This window comes from Oncorhynchus kisutch, linkage group LG19 (assembly GCF_002021735.2).
Source record: "Oncorhynchus kisutch isolate 150728-3 linkage group LG19, Okis_V2, whole genome shotgun sequence".
In the NCBI taxonomy this organism is placed as follows: Eukaryota; Metazoa; Chordata; class Actinopteri; order Salmoniformes; family Salmonidae; genus Oncorhynchus; species Oncorhynchus kisutch.
Window position 1 is genome coordinate 31,812,411 of NC_034192.2, and position 14,637 is coordinate 31,827,047.

The 14,637-nt window shown below is 45.8% G+C and overlaps 1 protein-coding gene across 2 annotated transcripts in view; it reads left to right on the top strand.

Annotated features, from left to right (window-relative positions):
* The window catches only part of LOC116354958 (protein diaphanous homolog 1-like), a 57,740-nt gene extending 43,561 nt beyond the window's left edge, over positions 1-14,179 (top strand). Inside the window, exons 11-13 of one of the 2 annotated variants that reach the window (XM_031797135.1) lie at positions 3,410-3,499; positions 9,862-9,905; positions 12,000-14,179. In XM_031797135.1, coding sequence (XP_031652995.1) covers positions 3,410-3,499; positions 9,862-9,905; positions 12,000-12,026 — 161 coding nt within the window. In that variant the 3' untranslated portion in view covers positions 12,027-14,179. The remainder of the gene's footprint in view (positions 1-3,409; positions 3,500-9,861; positions 9,906-11,999) is intronic. The other variant, XM_031797134.1, reaches the window with a different exon arrangement.
* Positions 14,180-14,637: the final 458 nt, after the last annotated feature.

Sequence of the window (14,637 nt, forward strand, 5' to 3'; positions counted from 1 at the left end):
TTCAATTTGGTTTAAATAATGCAAAAACAAAGTGTTGGAGAAGAAAGTAATGTGTGCCATGTAAAAAAGCTAACGTTTAAGTTCCTTGCTCAGAACATGAGAACATATGAAAGTTAGTGGTTCCTTTTAACATGTGACTTCAATATTCCAAGGTAAGAGGTTTTAGGTTGTAGTTATTATAGTATTTATAGGACTATTTCTCTCTATACCATTTGTATTTCATATACCTTTGACTATTGGATGTTCTTATAGGCACTATGGTATTGCCAGTGTAACAGTATAGCTTCCGTCCCCCTCCTCGCCCCTACCTGGGCTCGAACCAGGAACACATAGACAACAGCCACACTCGAAGCATCGTTACCCATCGCTCCACAAAAGCCGCGGTCCTTGGGGAATAGGGAATAACTACTCCAAATCTAAAAGCGAGTGACGTTTGAAACAGTATTAGCGCACCCAGCTAACTAGCTAGCCATTTCACATTGGTTACACCAGCCATTAGGCTGATAGGCTTGCGAAGAGCTGCTGGCAAAATGCACAAAAGTGCTGTTTGAATGAATGATTACGGGCCTGCTGCTGCTCAGTCAGACTGCTCTATCAAATCAGACTTAATTATAACATAACACACAGAAATACGAGCCTTTGGTCATTAATATGATCGAATCCGGAAACTATCATTTCGAAAACAAAACATTTATTCTTTCAGTGAAATACGGAACCGTTCGGTGTTTTATCTAACAGGTGGCATCCATAAGTCTAAATATTCCTGTTACATTGCACAACCTTCAATGTTATGTCATAATTACGTAAAATTCTGGCAAATTAGTTCGCAATGAGCCAGGCAGCCCAAACTGTTGCATATACCCTGACTCTGCATGCAATGAAAGCAAGAGAAATGACACAATTTCACCTGGTTAATATTGCCTGCTAAACTGGATTAGTAGTTATAACTAGTGATTATAATTGATTGTTTTTTATAAGATAAGTTTAATGCTAGTTATAGCATTCGCGTAATAGGCAGGCTACTCGTGGAGTGCAATGGTTAGAGCGTTGGACTAGTTAACTGTGCAGTTGCAAGATTGGAACCCCTGAGCTGACAAGGTGAAAATCTGTTGTTCTGCCCCTGAACAAGGCAGTTACCCCACAGTTCCTAGGCAGTCATTGAAAATAAGAATGTGTTCTTAACTGACTTGCCTAGTAAAATAAAAATGTATAAAAAATACATCGATTTTTTAATAAACGGAAATCGGCGCCCAAAAATACCGATTTCCGATTGTTATGAAAACTTGAAATCGGCCCTGATTAATCGGTCGACCTCTAGTTATAATACCAGCATATAAATTAAGATTAAAATACAGCGATATTACATATTGCCAGGCTGTACTACTGCTCATTTATAATCAGGATTTAGGCCTAGTTTATTTATGCTTAATCTTCACTGTATATATTCTAGGGTTTAGTGCCAATGGCAAAAGCCTATTGTATTAGGGACAGCAGCCGTAGTCTAAGCTGACCTGGGACCTGTTCATATTCCTCAGTAGCAACAGTCCTGCATAGTTCCCCAGGTCTGCAGCTAGGTGTCAGTGCTGCATGAAAGAGGGTGTGTATGAGAGTGAGAGAAGACACGTGGGTGTGTGTGGCGTGTAGCCACTGGGAATGCTTAGAGCCTGTGGGGGGGGGGGGGTTTAGAGCAACAGATGTCTCAGAGGGATTAGACAGCGTTGGTCCTCGCCGAACAGAGGGAGGGACGGGGAGAGGAGAAAGGGATAGGTGGGATGACAGGAAGGGGGTGGGGGATGGACATGACCTGCAAGAGTGGTAGTCATGCTGGGTAAACCATCTCTCGTGGCCAAAGGGGGGGCTGTTGTCTGTCTTTGTTTGTGTGTGTATATGTCAAGTAATACCATTAGGGGTGCTCTTGTTCTGCACATGACGACACCAGGCTGTGTGTGGGGGGGGTGTCTAAGGGACATCTTTAGAGAATAGCTGGTAATTATTTTCTCCAGCTTTATCTCTAATGCTATTACTGGATTAGCAGAGTTTATGCCCTTTTAACTCACTGCCTTGCTATACCTTGTTTTTGTTGGGGGGGGTCATCATTACACACTGGTCAGAGAGCATTTGATAATGACCTTGACCACCACTCACTCTCCTATTGATTTCCAACCATAGATTATCAATGGCTGTGTTAATTAAATGAGTATTGTGCAGCAGTTTTAGGGATCATATGTGATTTAATTAGCTATCAACAAGTGTTTCAAATTGATTAATGCAAATAAATTTAAAAAACTATTTAAAAAATCTCATTTACAGAAATGATAGGGAAGTCAATAGTGTAATTTGCACTATTCAATCGTTAGACGGTCTTTCCCATAGCCAATGTAGCTCCATACAATAATGCATACATGCTGTGCAGTGAGAGGGCCTTAGCCCTAGGATATGGTCGTCTCATTTTAGTGTACAGGTCATTAGGTGAACTATAAAGCATGCTTTTTAAAACCGGTCCCAGTTTGTCCCTTTATTGCTGCTGTTAACACCCACCCAAAAGCAGTTTCCTCGAAGACGTTTTCACTGTAGGGCTTTGGGTTTAACACAAGCGTGTGATTTACGGAGGTGGGGAGAGTGGTTTTGTGCCAGAAGTATTCTCCTTTTTGGTTAAAAATAAAAACACGACTGCATATTTGCTGCCTGTGCAGTTGTGTACCGCGGCCACTTGGGTGGGTATGCGAGCTGTGTTGTGGGCCTGTGTGTGTGTGTATGACTTTCTCTGATGTGACAGACAAGTCTAGGAGCCATCTGCCGCTAGGCTTACAGTGGGATTAAGCTAGGGGGGGGGGGGGGGGTGAAGACGACAACCTTTAACCCCATGCAGCACTCCCCCACCCCCTGTCACCCTCCCTTCTTTTAGTTCAAAGTGGATATAATTCAAACCATATGCCTGTGTATGCCAGTGAGTCCCCTCTCCCCTGCCCCCATTAGACTGCCAGACACTGTGTCTGCGCAGGGGTACAAAGACATAAACACACAGTATACTCTCACACATCCCTGGTCGACATTGAAGCTTATTGAGCCATAGTTTACTAGACCTGTTGTGTGTGTGTGTGTACACTCCTGCAGCCTCTACAGGATCTGAACTGGGTCAGTGCCCAACTAGGTTACTGTATCTAATGGGCCACCATGTCCATGTGACTGGTGACACTCCCCCACCCCCCTGTGAGAGAGTTCTGTGTGTTTGTGAGGGTAGGGGGCGTGCTTTGTCTACTGAACCCTCCTCTGTCATATGTCTGTATGGAGGATGCTGAAAATTGTGTGTTTTGTATTGTAAATATGAATGTTTCTCTGTTCTGTATTGATTATATATGTTAGAAAGTTGTGTATGTGATATTGATTGTGTGTGTGTGTGTATATACAGAGGGTGATGAGACTGGTATCATGGACGGCCTGTTGGAGGCGCTGCAGTCTGGTGCTGCCTTCAAGAGGAAGAGAGGCCCACGACAAGCTGGTAAGAACACACATACATACATACATACATACATACATACATACAGTGGCAAGAAAAGGGATGGGAACCCTTTGGAATTGCCTGGATTTCTGCATAAATTGGTCATCAAATTTGATCTGATCTTCATTTAAGTCACAACAATAGCCAAACACAGTGTGCTTAAACTAATAACACACAAATTATTGTATTTTTCTTGTCTACATTGAATACATCATTTAAACTTTCCCAGTGTAGGTTGGGGAAAGTATGTGAACCCCCTTAGCTTTTGGAGAAGTCATTAGCCTAATTGGAGTCAGGAGTCAGCTAACCTTGAGTCCAATCAATGAAACGAGATTGGAGATGTTGGTTAGAGCTGCCTTGTGAGTTTGCTATTCACAAGAAGCATTGCCTGATGTGAACCGTGCCTCGAACAAAAGAGACCTCAGAAGACCTAAGATTAAGAATGGTTGACTTGCATAAAGTTGGAAATGGTTACAAAAGTATCTCTAAAAGCCTTGATGTTCATCAGTCCACGGTAAGACAAATTGTCTATAAATGGAGAAAGTTCAGCACTGTTGCTACTCTCCCTAGGAGTGGCCGTCCTGCAAAGATGACTGCAAGAGCACAGCGCAGAATGCTCAATGAGGTTAAGAAGAATCCTAGAGTGTCAGCTAAAGACATCTCTGGAACATGCTAACATCTCTGTTGTCGAGTCTACGATATGTAAAACACTAAACAAGAATGATGTTCATGGGAGGACACCACGGAAGAAGCCACTGTTGTCCAAAAAAAACATTGCTGCACGTCTAAGGTTCACAAAAGAGCACCTGGATGTTCCACAGCGCTACTGGCAAAATATTCTGTGGACAGATGAAACTACAGTTGAGTTGTTTGGAAGGAACACCACTGTTTGGAGAGAAAAAAGGCACAGCACACCAACATCAAAACCTCATCCCCACTGTAAAGTATGATGGAGGGATCATCGTGGTTTGGCGCTGCTTTGTGTCTCAGGGCCTGGAAAACTTGATATAATCAATGGAAAAAATGAATTCCCAAGTTTATCGAGACATTTTGCAGGAGATTGTAAGGTTGTCTGTCTGCCAATTGAAGCTCAACAGAAGTTGGATGATGCAACAGAACAACGACCCAAAACACAGAAGTATATCATCAACAGAAGAAAATACACCTTCTGGAGTGGCCCAGTCAGAGCCCTGACCCTCAACCCCATTTGAGATTTTGTGGCAAGACCTCAAGAGAGCAGTTCATCCCCAAAATATTGCTGAACTGAAACAGTTTTGTAAAGAGGAATGGTCCAAAATTCCTCCTGACCGTTGTGCAGGTCTGATCCGCAACTACAGAAAACGTTTGGTTGAGGTTATTGCTGCCAAAGGAGGGTGAACCAGTTATTAAATCCAATGGTTCACATACTTTTTCCACTCTGCACTGTGAATCTTTACACTGTGTTCAATGAAGACATGAAAACGTATAATTGTTTGTGTTATTAGTTTAAGCAAACTGTGCTTGTCTATTGTTGTGACCAAGATGAAGATCAGATCAAATTTGATTACCAGTTTATGCAGAAATCCAGGTATTTACAAAGGGTTCACATACGTTTTCTTGCCACTGTACATACTTGGACACAAGTCTCTCTCATGCACAAACAGTGACCTTCCCTCTGAGGAAGCCTTCAGTCCCTGGCTGCCTCCGGTTTGTACGGCGCCATCTGTTTTGTTGCTCGAGGGCTGAGAAGTGCTGTCAGCTCAGCCTGGCAGGATGGGGGAGGGGGTGGAGAGGGGTGGGGTGGCAGCGACAGGGATTTGTGGCGGTCTGGGGTGTTCCGTTATAGAATAGAAATACACTATAAAAATGTGGCTTCACAATGACCTTTTTAAAACAGGTTAACCCCTGTTCTGTTGACAACCACTAGCCTGAGGCTAGCGCTAGCGCTAGCTTTCTAGACTGGGTTCATTGTGTGAACACATGCTTCAGTCAGTCTGTCTAAGTGATCTGTGCGGACTTCCACTCAGACCTGTTCTACTCTTACAGTTCTCCAGCCTCGCTCTCTCAGGCTAGAGGAAAACCACCCGCATAATCTGGTTAAATACTCTCCTGCTTCACTGGCCTATTGAGTTACTCACTTCAGCTGCTGCACACACACACACTTAAGAAAGCTCACTGTCACAGAAACACACATACACAAAGTTACAGCACCAGGCTACTTAGAGCCCAGACATCCCCCCTCTCTCTCTCTCTCTCCTTCCCTTCCTCCCTTTGCCTCTCATCTTTCCTACTCCCCGCCTCTTCCGGGCGGCTGTGTTTGACGTTTCAGTGTTATGAGTGTGGAGATTGAAGTTTGGTTCAGTGATCTGTGGAAGCGTCCTTTGGGGTCCTCTAACTCTGACAGGCATTCTCCAGGGACAGCTAAAACTCTTCATCACAGGGAGGTGAGGCCCAGTCAACCTAATCACTGCTAAACAGATTGAGACACAACCAAAGGAAGGAAAGAGAGGTAGAGGAATGAGGGAAAGGGGGGGGAAGAGAGAAGGGGAGAGAAAAGTGCCCACTAGGGCCTCAGTCAGACACCGCTACTCGTTTTCACACTCCAAACAGGAAATGTGTGCTCTCTCTTCCCTAGTTCTTGTTTTCTATGTCTGTGTTGGCTAGCTGTGTGTTTTTTTTTTTTTTTTCAGGTCAATCAGAGCTTTGTTAATGCCTCATTTTTCCACATCGATTTTCACAGCCATCTTTTCCAGTCTGCCACAACGTTCTTCCCAGCTAGGCTGGCCTCTCAGCATCTAACCCACACAATAGCGAGTGCGCGCGTTAGATGACTCCGAGGTCTTATTTTAGCGGGCTAGAGAAGGAGGTACGTCCTGGTACTCTGGGCTGGTTTCAGTGAAGATGGCTGACATTCGGACTCCCACGCACACGGATCTACACCTGCATGCACTACATAGAAAACCCTCTAAGACCTTCTTGTTACTTCATTAGTACGTCCATTACTATTACTCTTTCACGCACGTCCCCCTGTTCTTCCTCACGATAGAGCACCCACACACACAGTTCCAGCATCATGCTGGGTGTCGTCATGAGCTGTGTTCGAATACTCATACTAACCTAACTATTTGTGACATGAATTGAGTATATACTATGCTTATTGGTCATGGTATGGATATAGTTAGTATACCAAAAGTTCCCGGTTGTCGTACTAAAATGTGAAGTATGCACGCAAAGGACACTATTTCCGTACTTTAGGGCCCATAATGCAATTCTTCAGGAAATGGGCGTGGCTTCGCATCGTTTAGAGATTTGAAGAAAATGGCAGAAAATATGCAGTCGAAGCACGAGAGCGGATACAAATTCATTGCTTTAACTAATTATGACGAATGTTAAGGTCATGTTGAGCAATGTAATAAAGTCATGACTTTTCAAATAAGTAACCTTACACGTTATATTGGCTACGCTGTCCTTACGAACCACATAGCGTATCATTACAGCAGTATGTACCGGTATGTTAGCTAGCTAACGTAAACTCACTCACTTTTGTACATTGCCTTGGTCCGTACAATTGACCGTATTTTAGCGCCCCAAAAACGTAATACTTCCAGATCAACTGTAATGTCAATACCATTGTAAAGCACAATTTCTCCCCTTGCTAACAAAATAAATGACGACCTAAACGCTGCCCGTTTCTGCACGATTGAGCCCTGTCGGGTCTTTTTAAAAATGGCAAGTAGGAAAGCGAAACTAATGCGTGATAGTGAGAAGGAGAGATGTCGTGTGGGAAAATAGATTTTTTTCACTCTCGATCTGTCCAACTTATCACCTTATCGCCTCTAAAATGTAAATAAAACACTATAAAGCGTTTATATATTGTGTCATTACGAATTTGAATTGGGTTTTTAGGGCGGTGCTAAAGTGTTCTTCAGAAGTAAACCGTTTTTCTGAGAGTCGTGATCGCTTATAGTGGCAACGCAAAATATGACTAGGTATCATCCCCCCTTAACCTGTCACTGTCCATTTCTTGTTTTTAAAGGATGAGAGAAGTGCTACACCTGGAGGAGAGAGGCTGTAAGACAGAAATAGTTGCTTTGTGCGTGCTGTTCGTTACGACATGACACGTCCCGTTTTAACAGAGGGTCATTTTTAAAAACTTTTCTCCAATACTATAGAGCCATTACCATGTCGATCAACGCTTGAATAGAAACGTAGTTCACGCCCCAGATTTTGAAGTCAACACAGTCGCTACAGTCCCATTAGTTTTCTTTGCAGCCTCGTTTGAATGTCGCGGTTGGGCACATTTGTACGGAATGGGGTGAGTTTGTGTTATATACTCATTAAAAATGTAGTATACAGTATGTTAGTATGGGTATTCGAGCACTGCTATGGTCATTGTGTCATAGCTGTCTGTTTCGATAGAGAGCCGCGAGGCTGATCGAAGAGTGGCAGAGAGGGGGCGGGGCCTTTAACCCCTGACCTGGGACTCGGCTCTCTCTCTCTGGCTGTCTCTGGGGGAGAGGTGCTACAGCTGTCCTCCCTCTGTCTGCACTGCTCTTTTTAAAGCAGGCCCTCACACATTGCATACCAACACACACACATGCTTGCATACTGATACTAACTTATACACATTCACACACTCCCACACTTAGACACAGAGTAAAAGACCTTATCCAAATAGACTCTCACACAGCCATTCTAAGGAATTTACGACCTACTGACTAGTCCCTCTTTCATTTAAAGGAATGACGGCACCACAATGAGGCATCCCAGACATCACTATAGGCCCATCTGCGAGGTCATAACCCCACCCTAAACCACCAATCACAATAGAGAATGAATGGCAAAGCACCAATCACAATGGAGCGACACATAAAAGGGCCAGTCACAATAGAGACACACGCTCGCTCCGCAGCAGGCCAGCCCTTTTAACAGAGATGACCCTAATAAAGGACTGTGGGGCTCCCTGTCTACTTTCAGAGCACTCGTCCCAGATGACTGACTGAGGACTGGTTTTGGGAACGCTGTGTGTTACCCTGTCTAGCCTGAGGGGGGCGACGTGAGCTTCTAGAACCAGATCCGCTGGCTGCTGCTCCAGCTGGGAACATCCATACATACTGGCCTCATGACTATCATGTCAAAACTACATGATCATAGTCCCCTCACTCTCTACACGCTGATCTAACTCTCTCTCGCACACACACACACACACATACACACACACACACACACACACATAGCTGTGAGCATCTGTGAATATTGAGAGACCATGGCTATCTAACAATAAAACGGTTCCATCTAAACACACGTTGCTTTGCCTTTCACACTTACTCTCTGTCACTCATGTACACACTCGCTCACGTAATCACACTCCCCAGCACATCTGCAGACACAAACAATGAAACACACACTTACCGGCACTGTTTATACGTTTTACTTCCTCATCGGGCAGTAATTATGAAGACTCCTGTGTAATGTGTAACAGATGATATTTTACCCACCCTGTCTGTGTCCCCATTTCCCCTGTCCCACACATACACATAGTTCTAAACGAAGGTAATCACAGGCAGCATGTTGTGAGGCATTGTGCTGGGTTCTGGTCTAGACATCTCGTTTCCTGGTGGGAAGGGAACAGGTTCGCCTCTCAACTCTGACTGAAGAACCAGTTACACACAATGGAGGAGAAAAACATAAGCCATATATTCATCAATCATTCGCTCAGAAATGCGGGTTAAAGGTTTAGGTTGATATCGGCACAAAATGAACATGTTCCTGATCAATTACAAATGTATCTGCTGTTCTGACAGCATGCTCTGTTACTAACATAACTCAAATAGATTTACCCCCCCCCCCCCCCCCAAACCAGTGTCCTCGCCCTGATTCTCCGACCCCCGAACCAGTGGCCTCGTCCTGATTCTCCGACCCCCAAACCAGTGTCCTCGCCCTGATTCTCCTCCTCCTCTTATTTAAAGTTTGACACCTCTCGCTCGCTGTGCTCCTGAACCGCAGTGGTACTTCAGCCCAACTTTCTTTTTTCTTTTTGTTCTTCAACTTGAGTGTGAGAAGAGGAGCGTTGACAGCCCTTTTAAGTTATTCTTGTGTTGGGTTTTTGGGACTGGCTCTGCACCGCATCGGGTCATTTGCATAATGTCTAATTAGTGTGTTAGATCTCTGTTCTGAACACCCTGGGGTAGATGAGAGCGAGGTGCTAATTTAAAGCCACAGCTGCCTGCGTTCGTCAGCAGGGATGAAGCTCTGTAAACCCCAGCACTGAACAAGTGAAAGGAACTGAGTTGCGTAACCTCTAATGTATCTCTCCATATTCCTCTCTCTCCTCCTCACTCTTTCTCCTCCTCTCGCTCTCTCCTCCTCCTCTTCCTCCCCAGACTCAGTGCTGTCCCTGTCACAGCTAGTGCTGGAGACCTGCTCGGTAACCCGTGTGTGTGTGTGTCAACAGAACCATGTGAATGTGTGTTGTAATGTGGTTAATGGTTCATGCATTTGCGTGTGTGTGTGTGTGTGCCTGTTTGCATCTATGACCAGAGTCGAACTAACTGCCACCTTCATTCTTGGTCAACTCCAGAACCCACTACTGCATCTCGCTGCTCGGTCCTCATGTCACACACACACGTACAGTGTACTGCTGTTAACAAACTGTTATTTTGCAGCAGGTGCTGCTTGAGGATTAATGGCTCTTAATTCTGAAACATTTGCATACACAAGTACACACACCCACAATCCCCCACTGATCTATATCATTCTAAATGGCCGCTTTAGCACAGCTGTCCGCCAAATGCTGGAGACGAGAGGGGAGAGGAGGAGGGAGAAAAGGCTAGAATGTTCCCTGTGGACAATGTGACACGTTTATCAATCTGTCACACTCCATCTCTCTCTCGTTCTCGCTCTCCTCTCTCTGGCTCTCTCTCATATAGTCGTTTCACTGCTCTCACTCTTCCGTGTATTCCTGAGTCTCTGGTTATGTGCCACATTCTCTCTTTTGTTTCTGTGGTCCTCTCCTCACATCCTCTCTCTTTATACCCCTCTCCTGTCTCTTTATACCCCTCTCCTGTCTCTTTATACCCCTCTCCTGTCTCTTTATACCCCTCTCCTGTCTCTTTATACCCCTCTGTTCCCCCCTCCTCCTCACAGCCTCCAATCCTATGTTCCTTCCTTCTCCTCTCTCCTCCCTCCCACATCCCTCCTCCTCACAGCCTTCAATCCTCTTCTTTTCCTTCCTGCCCCCCCCTCTCCCCTCCTCACAGCTTCCAATCCTCCTCTTTTCCTTCCTGCCCCCCTCTCCCCTCCTCACAGCCTCCAATCCTCTTCTTTTCCTTCCTGCCCCCCTCTCCCCTCCTCACAGCTTCCAATCCTCTTCTTTTCCTTCCTGCCCCCCCTCTCCCCTCCTCACAGCCTTCAATCCTCTTCTTTTCCTTCCTGCCCCCCCCCCTCCCCTCCTCACAGCCTTCAATCCTCCTCTGATCCTTACTTCTCCTCCCACCCCCTCCCCTCCTTACAGCCTCCAATCCTCCTCTGATCCTTACTTCTCCTCCCACCCCCTCCCCTCCTTACAGCCTCCAATCCTCCTCTGATCCTTACTTCTCCTCCCACCCCCTGTCCTCCTCACAGCCTCCAATCCTTCTCATCCCTCCCCCTCCTTACAGCCTCCAATCCCCCTCTGTTCCTTCCTGCTTCTCTCTCTTCCCTCCCACCCCCCTGTCCTCCTCACAACCGCCAATCCTCTGTTCCTTCCTGCTTCTCTCTCTTCCCTCCCACCCCCTGTCTTCCTCACAACCTCCAATCCTCTGTTCCTTCCTGCTTCTCTCTCTTACCTCCCACCCCCCTGTCCTCCTCACAACCTCCAATCCTCTGTTCCTTCCTGCTTCTCACTCTTCCCTCCCACCCCCCTGTCCTCCTCACAACCTCCAATCCTCTGTTCTTTCCTCCACTTCCTCTCCTTCCATCTCTCTGTGCCAGCAAGATCATGGTGTGTGGTAGTTATCTGACACATGTAGTGAAGGGTTCTGTACACACACACACACACACACTAATCCTTGCTCACATTAACGCCACTGCTGTGTGTGCATGCATACGTGCATGTGTCTCGTGTGTGTGCATTTTGTTCTTTCTCCTGATCACCATTGAGAATACATGCTTGTGCATGTGTGTGTACTGTTGACCAATCAGCAGACAGTAGGTATTCCTCCAGACAGCCTGCCCTGGCCTGTGGTGAGTCAGTCACTTCTCTCTCAGCGTTTACATCCCAAATTGCACCCTATTCCCTACATAGTGCACTACTTTTGATTAGATCCCCATAACCCCTTTGTCAAAAGTAGTGCACTATACAGGGTGCCATTTGGGACATCGCCTGATTGATGTTTGCAGTGAGAGGTTTGGTTTGGCTGTGTTGTCTTTACCCTGTACCGAACTGCATCCTGAATGGACCTGACCCGTCTCAACTGTCGCATGTCTGTTAACGCCAGATGACCAACCCTGACTTGTCTGACCTCTCTCTCTCTCTTTTCAGCCAACCGGAGAGCTGGTCATGCTGTAACGAACATCCTGGCCAAAGAGTTGATGAAGGAGGACACCCCGCCCTCCTTCAGCAAACCGCTCAATAAGAAGACCAAGGCCGAACAGAAGGAGGAGCCTAGCATAGAGGGGGCGGGGTCACTAGATGATCTCTTAGAGGAAAGCCTATCACGGTCCAGTTAAAAACGGGTTGAAGTTACCCCTTAGCCACAGATCTTGGATCAGCCTACCATATCCTAACCTTAACCATGGGGGCAGGGATACAGAAACTGATCTTAGATCAGTGTCTAGCGGCAACTTCCTCCTACTCTCCTTCATAGGACCACGGGATTGGACAGACTGGGTCTGAAGGGGCCAATGGATGAGTGCGGGGCTCTCACCTTAACCACACCCCCAGGGTTTCGCAGGCTGGCTTGCTATTAGTCTCTTCCACGCTGAGGGAGGGCTCTTGCTCTGCCGTATAAACGTACAGTGTCTGGTCAAGCGTCGGCATCTGCACACATCCACTGCACTCTGTCTATCGCTCATTCAGTCTCTCTTTCTCTATCAGTCTCTCTCGCGCACACTCTATCCGTCTACTCTCCTCTCTAAAGTACGTCTCGAGACAATCCCACAGACACTTTATCAGGAGGGATCCTACACCCCCCCCCCCAGAGGGATAGGATGGATTTCCCAATCCGGATGGTTGGACTGTCCTACCTATGTGGAGGCCCTGGTGTTTTATAGGACAGGCTTTGCTTTTTCCCAGGTTTGCTTTCAAACCTGTTAAATGTTGCTCTGTAATTGTCAAATATGCTGTATGTTTGTCTTGCTGTATGTTTATAAAAGAAACAAGTGCCAACCAATACAACTTCAAGTTGCACATGTCAGCCCTCGTGTTGTCCAATAGGAGTTTGTGTTGGGTCAGGGTGGACCAAGGGATAAGTCTAAGTGTGTTTGTGCGCCCGCATGTTCCACAGTCCTCATCTCATTTCCCCGGGTCTTTGCTCTTTATGTTCTCTCTGATTCACAGGGAGGAGTCACTATGTCGGTGATAAGACTATAGGCATCTCTCAAAGGACGTCTCCACAAGCAGGAAATTGTGTGTGTGTGTGTCCAGAGCTACATGTGTGTGGTTGTTTGTGCATCTATGTTGTGTGCGTGCGTGTGTGAGTTTGTGCTTGGGTATGCTCTGCCATCTGTAATTACTGTGTGGTTCTGCCTGCCTGTCTGCCGTCATCATAAATGCTATATTTCCTAAACAGCGCTGTGGTCTTTCTGCTGAAGTTACAGCACACTGGAGACCTGCCCCAAAAAAATGCTGAGACGAGTGTGTGTCCCCGAATGTGTGTCCCCGCACGAGTGAGTGAGTGTGTGTGTGTGCGCGCGCTTGCCCCTTTAGACTGCAACACACGTTGCTGAATGTCTGGCCTTTCTGGTTTTGTATTTAGTAACCATCAGCAAATGTTGCCGCCACAACGTTGGTGTAATCCAAGGAGAATGATAAGCAGTTCTGTCAGTTGACCCATGCTATACCAATCCCTATGCAAACATGACATATCCCTACTGCTGATCTCAAGTCAGTCACAAACGGTTAGAACATCTGCTTGAATAACTGTGGTTTTCCCGTAAGCGCTGATCAGAGATGGGTTTGTTCAGGTCTCTGGACGTGTTGTTATTATCAAGAGCTGAGCGGTCGTTTCATGATTATAATCGTTGCTTCCTGCAGTATATTTCCAAGGTATAAAAAGGACCAACGTTACCGCAGCGTCTGTGTGACTTAACAACTGCAGTCAAGGGGCAACGAGGAAACATTTTAGCCCTTAGATTGTAGTTGTTCGCCAGAAACGAGAGTATGACGTGTCGACCGTAAGACAACGTTCCTTGTCCGGATGAGTCATTTCAGGTGATCCTGTCCCTATTATTTAAGTGGTCTTTTTAAGGGACGTTGAGGAAAGGTTGAAAAAACATCACTGGAAAATAATAACATTTTCTGGCCTGATTTTATAATTTTTTTCTAGATTTTATTTAATTTTTTCATTTTATAAGAGCTTGTTTTCTATGTGAATTTTTACACTTGTTTTAATGGACATTAAAAGTAGAGGTTAAAGTTGGTTTCTGGAGATATCACTGTGGTAATGTGTATTAAATGATCGTGTGTGCTGTCCCCTACCATTAAAATGACTTCGATAACAATGTGTCTGAGGATTCTTTTGTACAACAGAATCTATCCTGTGCGCGCGTGCCCGTTCACTATGATGTAAAATACAGAGCTCTGTTCCTGGGCCTCAGCCAGTGGCAATTTCATCTGAGGTACACATCCCTGCACTCCAGGGTTTAGAGAGCGGGGGAAGGGCAACGCTAGTCTATACTAGATCACAGAACACATACAAAGTCCATTTGGAAGTGCTAACACAGAAGCTACACAAAGTCTTGGACTTTACAGACCGATGCTGTATCAACATACACATTCTTTCCTGCTGTGGTAAATGCTGTTGTTGTGGCTGTGTTTCTTCTGTGGGTCCAGGTCCCTGAAGTATGCTGGTGAGTTTTCCACAGACCTCTGCCAGCCAACGTTCCACAGATCCCAATGAACCCTCACTGGACGAGCACTAGACCGTGTGTGAGCGGGAGAGAGATTTACCTGTTTCTTT